The sequence below is a fragment of the Pseudopipra pipra genome, chromosome 7, assembly GCF_036250125.1.
Source record: "Pseudopipra pipra isolate bDixPip1 chromosome 7, bDixPip1.hap1, whole genome shotgun sequence".
Lineage (NCBI taxonomy): Eukaryota > Metazoa > Chordata > Aves > Passeriformes > Pipridae > Pseudopipra > Pseudopipra pipra.
Window position 1 is genome coordinate 27,223,142 of NC_087555.1, and position 12,298 is coordinate 27,235,439.

At 37.8% G+C, this 12,298-nt stretch overlaps 1 protein-coding gene across 4 annotated transcripts in view; it reads left to right on the forward strand.

Annotated features, from left to right (window-relative positions):
- Positions 1 to 12,298, forward strand: part of EPB41L5 (erythrocyte membrane protein band 4.1 like 5) — a 57,995-nt gene that overhangs the window by 18,732 nt on the left and 26,965 nt on the right. For all 4 annotated transcript variants that reach the window (XM_064661323.1, XM_064661322.1, XM_064661325.1 and 1 more), the window contains exons 6-15: positions 1,782 to 1,826; positions 2,119 to 2,171; positions 4,877 to 4,997; positions 5,406 to 5,493; positions 6,112 to 6,200; positions 6,377 to 6,446; positions 7,151 to 7,320; positions 8,393 to 8,499; positions 9,139 to 9,166; positions 11,481 to 11,523. In XM_064661323.1, coding sequence (XP_064517393.1) covers positions 1,782 to 1,826; positions 2,119 to 2,171; positions 4,877 to 4,997; positions 5,406 to 5,493; positions 6,112 to 6,200; positions 6,377 to 6,446; positions 7,151 to 7,320; positions 8,393 to 8,499; positions 9,139 to 9,166; positions 11,481 to 11,523 — 814 coding nt within the window. The remainder of the gene's footprint in view (positions 1 to 1,781; positions 1,827 to 2,118; positions 2,172 to 4,876; positions 4,998 to 5,405; positions 5,494 to 6,111; positions 6,201 to 6,376; positions 6,447 to 7,150; positions 7,321 to 8,392; positions 8,500 to 9,138; positions 9,167 to 11,480; positions 11,524 to 12,298) is intronic.

Sequence of the window (12,298 nt, forward strand, 5' to 3'; positions counted from 1 at the left end):
CCCTTAAGTTATGTTTTTGTGATAGCTGTGGACATTTAATACCCTAAGCCATTTGTAAGGGCATGAAATGTATTTGTTTGTTGTTCAGGTTTATGTCTCTGTGGATCTTCGATCTGCACTTTAGCCAAATCCCTGGGAGTGCTACCAGGAAGATTATAGTAGCATTACCCCTTACAGCCATATGTACCCTTTGCAACTTCATATTTACATGTGGTAACATAATGTGATAACTGCTGCTTTTTAATGCTTTCCTGCTGATCTGAGAAGAATGTTTTACTTCCCCATTCATGTTAATAAATAAACATTTAACTCTCTTTAAAAACAGTAACTGTAAACAAAATTTGAACCTACATCTATATCTACCACTATGAAATATTTTCATTCACCTTGACTGAGTTCTGCCAGTCAGACTTTGCTATACAGGTTTTACCAGGGCAGACCTGAAACCTGAGGGCCTTTAAACCCTGTCTGCCTGCTTAGCTAATCCCCCCAGAACAGGAGAGCAAGTCTTCCTTCTGTCTTGAGACAGTTTGACACCTTAAAGAAGCAGAAGCAGTGGGAAGCAGAGCTTTGCTATGGGGTATCACTGTCACTGGGGCCTTTCTGAGGGTTCCACCCTTGTGCAGCAGGACACCCAGCTGGAACCGGTTTTCAGCTTCCAAGGTGCAGCTTGCTCATGTTCTGTGGCAGCTTCCCTTCAGATGCTGCCAGTCAGAGGTCATGTAACACAGCATGGGAAGTGCTTGAATTGTTTGCAAGTGTTATGTGGCTGATAAGCACATACTGGTCACACCCACTGTACACTGTGCTCATTCTTTCAATATCTAGGGTCAGTACCAAACAAGTGTATTCCCCATGTAGGGGCTGGTGTTCGAAAGGCTTTGGATAATAAATGGTTTGGCAAAGTATTTGTGAATTTCTGTGGGATCTATAGGAAAAACATCTGCATCTGTTTTGTGTCTGTGTGTGTAAGTATGAGGAGACACAGGCACATGTTGAAGCAGAAGCATTGTCTTTGGTGTTGTGTAAGGCTTCTGGGCATCTGTGCTAGAATTCAGAGTGGATACCGTCACAGATGCCAGTGCTTTATGCTTGATGAGAGTTCTTCTCTTGTTAGAGGAAGGCTGAGTACTATAATGGAGCAAAGGAGATGCTCTTTGTGGGTATTGGATTGGAAGAATTGGTGTTGCACACCAAAGGGATTTGTATTCAATATTCGCCCAATTTTTAAGTGAGAAGAGTACAGAATAAGCAAGGCAATGAAAGAAACCTGGCTCTAAACAGTAAAAAGTTGGAAAGGCCACAGCCTACTCTTTATTTTTTCTCGCTTTGCAGTCAGCTTTTTGGGTTAGATTTTAACTAAGCAATCCCTATTAGAAGCATTTATTTTTGCAAGACTTTAAAATAACCATTCTCTTATGAGATTGGTATGTCTATGAATAATGAAGGAAATGCGGAAGATGTAAGTCGGGTTTTGCCCGAGTAGGAACAAAAGAGAAAAAAAATAATATTTACTTGGGTATCCTGTTTCTTTTTCGATGCAACACTGTAGTTCAGCTTTTGACAACTTCTCATTTTGGGTTTCCTTCATTTGAAATCCATGCAAAACACACAAACCCAACTGATGAGCCTTGAAAGGTCATAGTACAGTTTCTATAGTCTTGAAAACCCATGTAAAGAGTAGAAAACATTTTTATTTGTCAAGCTCTAACTTACTCCTGTTGGCTGAGTGACATATTAGAACTATTAGTCAATGACTTATTTCTTATTCAATCCTGCAGGTATTTATTTGTTCTTCAGCTGAAACTGGATATTCTTAGTGGAAAGTAAGCAGCCTTTTAAACAATACAGTGTGTCTAGCATGGAATTTATTAAACTTTTATTTGATAATTAGTAAGTTTTTCTTAGTAATGTTATTTTTTCTCTAAAATACTACTTTTCTATGCATGAATATCAGCAGAGGAATGCTTAAATAATGTAATGCTTGTCTCCTGTTAACTTGTTGAAAATCTACTAATTCTTTTTCATTTTCTTATCGCAAACATTACTGTCAGTTATATAAGTTGTCTGCTAAATAATGTCAGTTCAGGCTTTAACAATGCATTTTTCTTACGGCAGATTGGAATGTCCTTTTGACACAGCCGTCCAGTTGGCAGCTTATAACATGCAAGGTGAGTAGGTACAAGAGGGGAAGGATGAAGTTTCATGAGCAACTCTTATTAACTCTTTTAATCTGTCCTTGTTAAATACAGAAAATAGATTCTGCCCAGACAATAGTGATCCAGTGTGAAACACAGCTCTTTTTGATTGTAGCTGTGCTGAGAGCATATGCAGAAAATTACTCAATTTCTCTGAAACAGAACAAGGAGGTTCAGAAAATAAACACTTTGCCCTAAACTTGTTTTCTCGAGTGCTTATGTGCAAACCTGTCCACTTTCACATGAGTTATGAGATCGACAGTCTTCCTGAATTGCTTTGATGTAGTAACACAGCTCACTTTTATTTCATTGTACGATTTTTTTTGTTGTATTTTTTGTTGTCCAAATGAGGTACAAAATTGGTTTTGTTCTGCACTCGGCTGAAAAGTCCTGTATATAAAATATCAGATTTTGACTTCAGCTTATTTGTAGGAACATCTTAGTGCCACATGTCTCATGCTCATACTTGAGCATTCATGGTTGAACTGCGCTTGTTGATATTTCAAATCCTTGTTCAGCCACAAGACATGACATACTGTCTTTTTTCTCAGCTGTACTGCACCATGCTCAAGCCAGCTGAGACTTATTAATGAGTTGTCTTTAACTTTTGATTCCAGCTGAGAATCCAGCATCCATGGCTTTGCTGAGAGCTGTGTCTGATCCTAAGTTGCTTTTATAGGTTCTACATCACTGATCTTCCTAGCCAGTGTCTTCTGTTGTTTGGATGAGGGTGTGATTTTAACAAATATGAAGTTTGCTGTGGTTTCAAGCAGGGAAGCTCACAAAAGAAAGAGGCTTGAAGTTTTACAAGTGTCTGCTAGAGTAGGCTTTTGGGTCCTTATTGGAGGATATAGATATATGGCCTTATTCAACCCAGTTTGAGTCTGCAAAAAATCCTGGAACCTCTGTTGTAAAGCTGCCGTACAGTCCTGTCTGATGAAGAGGCAATTTGGAGATGTGCCATGTGTTTGTGCTGCACAAATTCTCTACACCACATTCATCTTATAAATCAATGCACTGTTGTACTTACTCTGCAGGAGTTAGGTAACAGAACTAAATCACTGAAATTCTTTCTGTTACAAGTATTTTCCAAAACACTTTTTTTTTTTTTTCAGGTAGGAACTCCTAATGGCCCTAATCATGTGTAGGTATAGAGAGCTGGGACTAAACTGTGAAGCTACCTGCCTTTTTAACCTGCTCTTTTGTGTGGAAGAAAAACAGTTAGAATACATTCCATGGTTAAGAATTAGCATTGTTAGAGCCTTAAGATACAGGTTCAGTGAAGAAGTTTTTGGAAAAACAAAGTGATCTAATTAGGCCATACGTCCGTTGCTTTTTTTGCTGGTCTTTTCTTTCCTCTCTCCACAATGAGGTCCGTAGCAGGGCTTTAATCTTACTGTCTGACAGCTGTGTACTTTTATTTAAATCAGCTGGAACCTAAGCTGGCTTTGACAGCATTCCTTTCAACAGAGGCAGGCATTTTAGTGGGAGTAAATTATTATAGAACTACAGGCTTCCTCAGTCAGCATTAAAAAAAAAAAAAGGAGGGGGTGAAAAGACTACTATTATGCTTGCAGTGTTCAGAAATCCAAGAAACAGGGTTTTAGATCATTTGTCACTTCTGTACCTATGGAATACTGTATGCACTTATTTGACTTCTCCAGGTCTTCACTAAGATGTCTGTTTTATTTTCCTACACAGACATCTGTAGTTCCTTTTTTCAGAGAGAGCAGTTATTGGCCTGTATCAGACTCCCAAGCTTCAAATTACAGAATTATTCCTAATTTTTTTGATATGAGCTGAACATTAAGAAGCAACTTGAAATCAGTGGGAGGAGCAAGTGCTTAGTGACTCTGAAAATCAAGACTATTTTTATGGGGGTCCAACTGTGAGTTTCAGCATTTAGGCACATATCTGTCTTTAAAAGCTGGACTTCCCACATCTGTGGAAAATGGAGGTTGTGCTTTTGATGTGGCACACCCATTGACTAGTTTGTTCCAATATGCTCTGTAAATAGCATCTCTCACTGCCCCTCTGAGCATGCAGCAGTGGACTAGATGAACCATTTGACTGACCCTGTAGGACATTTATCATGTTCTGAGATGAAAAGGAGAGCAACAAATAACAGCTGCATGATTGTGCCCTGACACAGAGTAATTTTAGCAGGATGGGGATATTGAATCATAAAACCAGAAATTGATCTTTAGAATGGACAGATAGTTTTATGAAAAGTGTCAGAACTGGTTTTGCATTTTATAAATCTCAAGAGATTAATTTTTTTAATAACTTAAGGCAAAATTCCATTGCAACCTTAGTCAGCTGTCATCTCAGTAGATAATTCAGTGATTAAAATGCTGAAAACTTTCTGCAAGACAGAAAAAAGGTGAGTTTCAAGGATGGTGATAAATTTTCTTTATAGGAAGCTTGTTAAGGAATATGTCAATAGCACTTAGTAAAAATTAACACAAAGCTTTTGTGCAGACCACACAGCCATTTGTTCAGTGTCCATAATTTCCCTGTCAAAGATAGTGACACTTCAAAAATAAGGAGAACTGGAGGAGAAGGAGGAATGCAAGAAGAAATTTAGTATTTTAGATTAACTAGAGAAGTTCCACAGTATGCAGAAATATCCACTGTGTCTGTTGGGAACAGTGTTTAACCATGGTGTTCTTTTGTAGCTGAACTTGGAGACTATGATCCTGCTGAACATGTCCCTGAACTGGTGTCTGAGTTCAGGTTTGTTCCCACTCAGACTGAAGAGATGGAACTAGCTGTTTTTGAGAAGTGGAAGGAATGCAGGTACTAGATCTTCCAGTGAATGCTACCCAGCTGTTTGCACTGATTTTTCTGTGAAAAAAATGTATTAAAAAGATGCTGCTGACTTTTCTTATGTGGTTTTGTTCAGAAATATAATTTTAATATGGTTCTGTCATATTCTGTAAGTGGATATAATGTGAAAAATGAAGCTTTTCAAAGGTCTGAGTAAAATGATGAGGTGCAAAACCTTAAAATGCAGGAACTTTTGCAGCTGCGGTTCCAGATTAAAACTTACAGAAGGGACCGTGGTGTTCATGACAGCACACAAGTGTCAGCAGTGTTTAGGTTTTTCACAAACTTTTGCAAAGTTCTTTTCCTCTTTTCTCATATACCAGTTTTTCCTTTCTGGCTTTTTCAGGCACCTTCCTAACAGCAAAAATTTTATTTCAGGGGACAAACACCAGCGCAGGCTGAAACTAACTACTTAAACAAAGCTAAGTGGCTGGAAATGTATGGTGTAGACATGCACGTAGTCAAGGTATGTTTAGCCACAGCGTGGTGACCTTTGGAAATGATAACGTTGGCTTTGTGCTGCATTTCAACACGGGTTTTACTTTGACGGGGGGAAAAAGGGAATATTGTACTCATGCAATCTCTGCAACAAGTGATCTGGCTTTGTGTCAACATTACACTCTTTGGTATACATTTCTAGAGAGTATCTCTAGTCCAGGCATATCTGCTCTGTGTTAAATATGTGATTGGTGTGGCAATATGTGCTACAGTTTGTATTTAACTAAGAGTTTTGTGAAAAATCCTAGTAATTAAAATTGGCTGGGGTCCAGTCAGCTGCCAGTTGAAGAACTACAAGTAAAAATAGATCTCCCGTGGAGAAGGAAGTGCAATGAACTGCATAAGGAGGTCCTTATTACACAGACAAATCAAGAAACTTTAATTTTCCACTTTAGTCAACCTTATCGAAGAGTTGTAAACAAGAGAAATTCAATGCGTGAGATCATCGAAACACGAGGGTTTTGTTTTATTAGCAGATATGTGTGTGATTGTAACAGTGGGCAAATAAACTACATGATCCACTGGAGTAAATTGGATAAAGGGTTAAACACCAAAATGAATATAATCTGTATTTTCTGGCAATTAGGCAAGAGACGGCAATGATTACAGCCTGGGACTGACACCTACAGGAGTTCTTGTCTTTGAAGGAGACACAAAGATTGGTTTGTTTTTCTGGTAAGCTCTCTGATGTATGTTAAAATGTATTTTAGATTTTTACTCTTTTGTGGTTTTTTGCAATAACAGAAGAAAAATTTATGTTTGGGATATGAGAGCACTGTGAATATTAGGTACCTTCTCAGTGAGTTCCTAAGAGAGTTAGACGTAACCTGCACTTTCTGTTCATCTTGCAGGCCAAAGATAACAAGGCTTGACTTCAAGAAAAACAAACTCACTCTGGTTGTTGTTGAAGATGATGAACAGGTGGATAAATATCTGTTTAGTTGTATCTCAGTCTTAGTTATACAGCACTAGTTTACATACTCCTGATCTCTGTATTTCATTTCTGAGAATTAACATGGATGCCTGCGAGATTTTTTAATGTGACTTGGTGGGGGAGGCGGGAAATGAAGGGACTTAAGTAAAAAATAAATGGACTTAATTACTTTTTTTCTCACCTGTTTTTCAAAGTGGAATGGCTTGTGAAACTAGACCAGATACTTTGGAAAGAGTGTGCATTGCACAAAAAAGTTTAGAAAAAGGCCATGTACCACATTTAGTGCAGTTAATTCCTTAAGCAGGTTCCAGAATTCTTCCCATGGGAAAGAAATTGCATAGAGCGGAGACAATAAAAAAATGAGCATTGGTAATTTGAGGAGATCCAATCTGGAAGTGAAACCATGTTAGCCTGATTGAGAAATACCTTCCTATTGTAATGGTGTCTTTAATTTGTAGTTATTCAGAGGTTTGACTTCTTAAATATCTGGACTCCCTAGCCCTTTCCAACTTCAGACAACAAAGCAGTTGTTCATTAAAGCTTCTGAAAAAATTGATATTTCTGCCTAAAATATTTTTAAACATGTATTTCAGTATTCATAGGACCCAAATTTTATTGGGGTTGCATGGAATAGTAGCTTTGACTTATTTAGTCCCTTTTTAAGTCGTCAGTGTGCTTTATGTGCTTTAAGGGAAAGGAGCAGGAGCACACTTTTGTCTTTAGACTGGATCATCCCAAAGCCTGCAAACACTTGTGGAAATGTGCAGTGGAACATCATGCCTTCTTCCGGCTCCGAGGTCCTGTCCAAAAGAGCTCAAGTCGATCAGGCTTCATCCGGTTGGGGTCTCGGTTCCGATACAGGTCAGTGTCGTCTGTCATTTAGCACGTCTCTTCTGTCAGTTACTGCCCTTCTTGGATTATGCAGGAAAACAGGGGAGAACTTGGTTTTCTTTCATCTAGGACAGTGAAACTTGCAGGCTGAGTGAGTTGTGTCATTGGTTTTATTAAATCATATGGATTTCTCAAGGTTTATATTCCTTATATGTGGTACATTGTGTTTCACAGATCACTTTATCTTGGAAGGCCACACTTTTTTAAACATACCATAGAGGATGGATGATTAACTTGCACAGCTGGGGACATTGGAAGTTTTTTGACTCCTGAGTTCCCAGCTGTTTGAGGGGTGGTAATGCTTCAAAAGCCTCAGATAATGCCTGTTCTGTGTAAGGCACTACCTAGTGCAGGTAACAGTCTATGGAATGGCTTGTGATTCCAGAGTAGCCTGCAGGACGGTGTTGATTCCCCAGCAGAGTTGGTGAGAACATGTGGAAGGGGATGGGGCATGACCCCAGGCAGTGTGCATATATTTTTGTTCCATTTCCAGCAACTGTAGCAATACCACGTAGTCTTCTTCAAGAAAGATCGGTGGTACCGAGGAGTCAGCAGAACATGAGGGTGCCACTGCCCTGGGGGTAGAGTCTGGCCAGACTTGGAAAGAAATACTTATCTGGGAACATGAGCATCTAGATGCTGCTTTTTAGTCCTATTATCATCTTTCTTTATGACCTTCAGCAACATTACTTAAGCTGTACTCTCTCCTAGCATTTTTCAGGCTCTCCCAAACATCAAGCACTGTGACCACAGAAATATGCAAAGGGCAAGCGTGTTTTATCAGCAGCTTAAGGTTTAAGGAGTCATTACTACAACCATTTGTCTTAGGAAAATGGGGTGAATATTAGAATGTTTGTAAAACTCTTTCCCTCTTTTATGAAAGACCCTTTGAGGTGTGAATTTTGGGGTGTTTTAATAGAACTGAGATCAGATATTAGGCTACGAATTGAAAATAGTGTGATGTTTTTGATGAGCAGTGTCTTCTATTCCATCATTAAAAATAAGTGATTTATTGCTTTATACTTTTGCATGGCATTTTTAGTGGGAAAACAGAATATCAAACCACCAAGACCAACAAAGCCAGGAGATCAGCATCCTTTGAAAGACGGCCCAGCAAGAGATATTCAAGACGAACCCTACAAATGAAAGGTAAAAGAACTTCCATTCTGAGAAGTATAATCCAATGTGAGAATCAAGTCATCATCTCCTTTAAAAGTTCTGTGTAGGAATCCTTCTGTAGCTGTTTGCCCTTCTCTTGAATTTGCAAAATTAGTTTTTCTTTTACTTATTTAGGAGACCATGTGTGTTTATTAGAAAGAGCTTGTTTCCAAAGCATGTCATTCCAGCTTGCTCTGCAGGTAAAACACCCGTGAAGATTGCACAGTAGGTCTCAGTATGAAGATGGAAAACTTGGGTCCAGGAAGCAGTGATACATTAATGATAATACTTGAAATTTATGAATAGACTTAAAAATTTTTGTCATTGAGGCTTTTTTCATTGTTGTTGGGGGTTGCAGTCTGTTGTCACAACCTGACAGCAGGTGATACTTTGTCTCTTATTCCCATTCTTGCACAAGTCAAGTGCAACTGCCATGTCTGCTTTCAGACACTTACTTAAGTCTGACTCCTTGGTTTGCTCTTCAGATTTATGTGGGATGCATGCAACTTTTACTCTTTTGGTTGCCTACTTTTAGGCAGTGCTAGGTTATTTTTATTAATCATATAATTAATATTTAATTAATAACCTAATTATAAATTAAATTTTAATTAGCGCTTTATATTTTTGCAGCACACACTGCTAAACTGGAAGAAATGAGGTAAGGTGCATTCCAGTATTTGAGTTTCTCTCTTTGATGTTTGCCACCTGTACTTGAGCATGTGTCTGCAGAAGGAGGATATACAGCGATAGCCTCTTAACTGTGATTTTGCCATGGGTATTGTGTTTGTTTGCTTTACATAAAAACCACCGTTCAAAGCAAAGCTCTTGTGTCATCATCACATAGATAATTTTGCCAGACTCGCTTACTAGCAGACAGAAAAGTTTGTTTATGACTAGCTATGATTCTTGCTGGATATGAGTTGTAGTTCTGTGTGCTGCCATGTAAAGAGATCAGGTAAAAGTGTGTGAGAATGTCTTCCTTCTGGAATCTGCCTACTCCGGCTGTGTGACTGAAATATATCATCAAGTGAAGGTCACAGAGAAAAGATAGTAAAATAAATATTTGAAATAGGGTAGTGATTTTATATTCTATACAATATTTGCATTTATTTTTATATACTTAAGTATTTATGTTTATTCATGATCAACATTTAAAGCGGGAGGCCTTTTGGTTCTTTATTTCTGTACCGAAGGTCTTCCTGAATGTGTAAGTTCATACTTGCTATTGCAATGTAAATTACTCATATATAACTGAATCACAGTTTTCATACCCTTCCTTAAGGTATGAAGCCTAAAAGGAACTAAGAACATTGATAGTGAAGGAACTAAGTCACTCAGTTCTGGTTTTTGTCCTTTGCCCTAATAACTTGTGAACATCACAGTGATTAATTGCAACCGTATTATTTTTTAAAAAGTAGGTGCTTGTAGATGTTAAGCACCGTGACGAGCTGGGCAAGGAATGTCAAAATAACATTTCAAAACATCATGCTCAATACAGCTGAACATTTTCTGTTTGTAGCAGGAGGGTTGATTCTTGCATGAGAGGGGGAGAAGTGTGGGGACAAGGCTACAGTTGCTCTCTTTGACATCCTGTATTGTTTTTTATTTTTATAAAATGAGAAAGTATTCTTCCAAACTGGGTGTCATTAGAGTGCTTAAAGATCCTCTGCTGCAAAATGCAACTATTTGATTAATGACTACTCTCATCATGCTATGTTGTCAAGCCTTTCTCCGAGTTTCAGGCTGCTTAGGTCATTCTGAGAGTGGAAAGAGAAACTTCATGAGCAGTTTCTTCTGATGAGACTGCAGTCTCCTGATCTGCACCTAGGTGTGGCACTGTTGTTAGTCTCCACAGCAAGCTGTGCCATTTCTGAAACTCTACACTTCAGTGTTGCTAATTGAAATGCATCATGAAAGATGTATGTTGTTCCATTCTTCTGTATTAACTCAGCACAGGGGAAGGTACTACCCAGAAGGCATTCCTTAATATTTCTGTTAAATGTGGGCTATTCTGTGGTAGCTTCCACATTCTCTGAATAGAGAAGGGACAAAGTAGGGAACAGACAAGGAACAACTTGTTCAGTGCTGACATTATGGTATTTTAAATAAAATAGTTCTAAAGAGTCACTGAAGTAGATACAGAAATCTGTTTGAATTGTCACCTTGCCAGATCGGATAATTATTGTCCAGACCATAAATTAGCAGATTAATGGATCGTAGGAGATTGGAACTTTTTTTAGAAGATTAGAAGTCTGGGGAGAAAGTTTGCTTTGCATGACTTATAATGCATAGTTATTGTATAAGGTATAATGCTTTTAAATCTCTTGAAAATGTGAGATGTCTCTTGCAGATTCAGAAATCATCAAGAATAGATATTTAATTTATCAAATACAATAAATATTTAATAATATAGAATTACTATTAATGCTGTGCTGAGCTGCTGTGCACAAAACTTTGGATAGCTGCTTTTAAGTCCATTAGAGTCTATTCTGTATGCAGAACAAACTCATAAATTTTTGTGATAAACTTTGTGATGTGAAGCTTCAAATCAGAAGGGTTCTAGTTATGGAACATAGTATCTACAGCATGTAGGTGAACTTGAAACAACGTCGTATTTGCTGGGACTTTAACTAAAACTGTATAATTTTTGCTTTAAACGTGCCCCACTTTACTGCTGAATTAGAAAGGCTTTTTAAACCAAACTAGTTAAGGCAAGGAAGAGGAAAAACCAGATGAGTTACAGATAAACTACAGCTTGAACAAATAAAAAATAATGTGGTACCCTTAGCTACATAGAATGAGACAGCTGACCTAAAGTGTAAGTTTTTCAGTTTTCTTTGTGAGAACAGTTAAATACTTTGAAAATATCTTTGTTAGTCTTCTTGTTTCTTTCTGAAAATCTTTACAGTTCTGTCAGTCTGCAAAAGCAGTTTGTTGATCTGACTCAGTTTTAAATTGTTCTTGTCTTTCAGTACTGCAAACAATGCTGTTATCAGCCAAACTAATGGATCACAAGTAAGGACTCTCTTTCGTTGGTTTTAAAGGTAGTTTTAATGTGTTTCAACAGATGTGAGAATTTTGTTATTTGCTCTTAAAATCCAGTGATTGACCAATTGAAAGTTAAAACAGTTAACTTACTAAATTGCATACCAAGAAATGACTGCTAATTGACAAGCAAGATAATTGGTTAATTTAGCTGGAGTAAGGAAGATACCCCCTGCCCCTGTACTCTAGAAATGACACTATTTATAGATACAGATTTTCATAGGTACACAAAGTACTTTTGTGTGAGAGTTGTTATTATCCAAAGCACATTAATTCTGTATGGTAATTAAAATTAAAAAAAAAAAAGGTGGGGGTGTAGTTCATTAGCACCTATGTTGCTCCTGGTGACAGTATTTTTTTGTCTGAAAGAGGGGAATGCACCTATAAATTAAAGAATACATTGTTAGCAAAAATTCTTTGTTTTCTGAAATTGAGAAGGAAATCAGAGATACCTGTCTCCTCAGTACTTGTGCACAGAATATCCTGTTTCACTGAAAATGGATGATGTTAGTGTAAAGTAACTCTGTGTATCAGAAAAAAAAAAAAGACTTGGAGTTTGGAGAGACAATGTCTTGCTTTCTGGAGCATTTCAGATGAAGAGTGCACCAGGAGGGGTCACATATTGGTGGAAACAAGATTTTGGGTTGTTTTAATATTAAAATACTCAATTTTCACTGATAGATTGCTACTCTGCCCAGCCTTTTGCCTACTATGCAAAAGGAGTGTTTTTTTTCAGGAGCTGTTA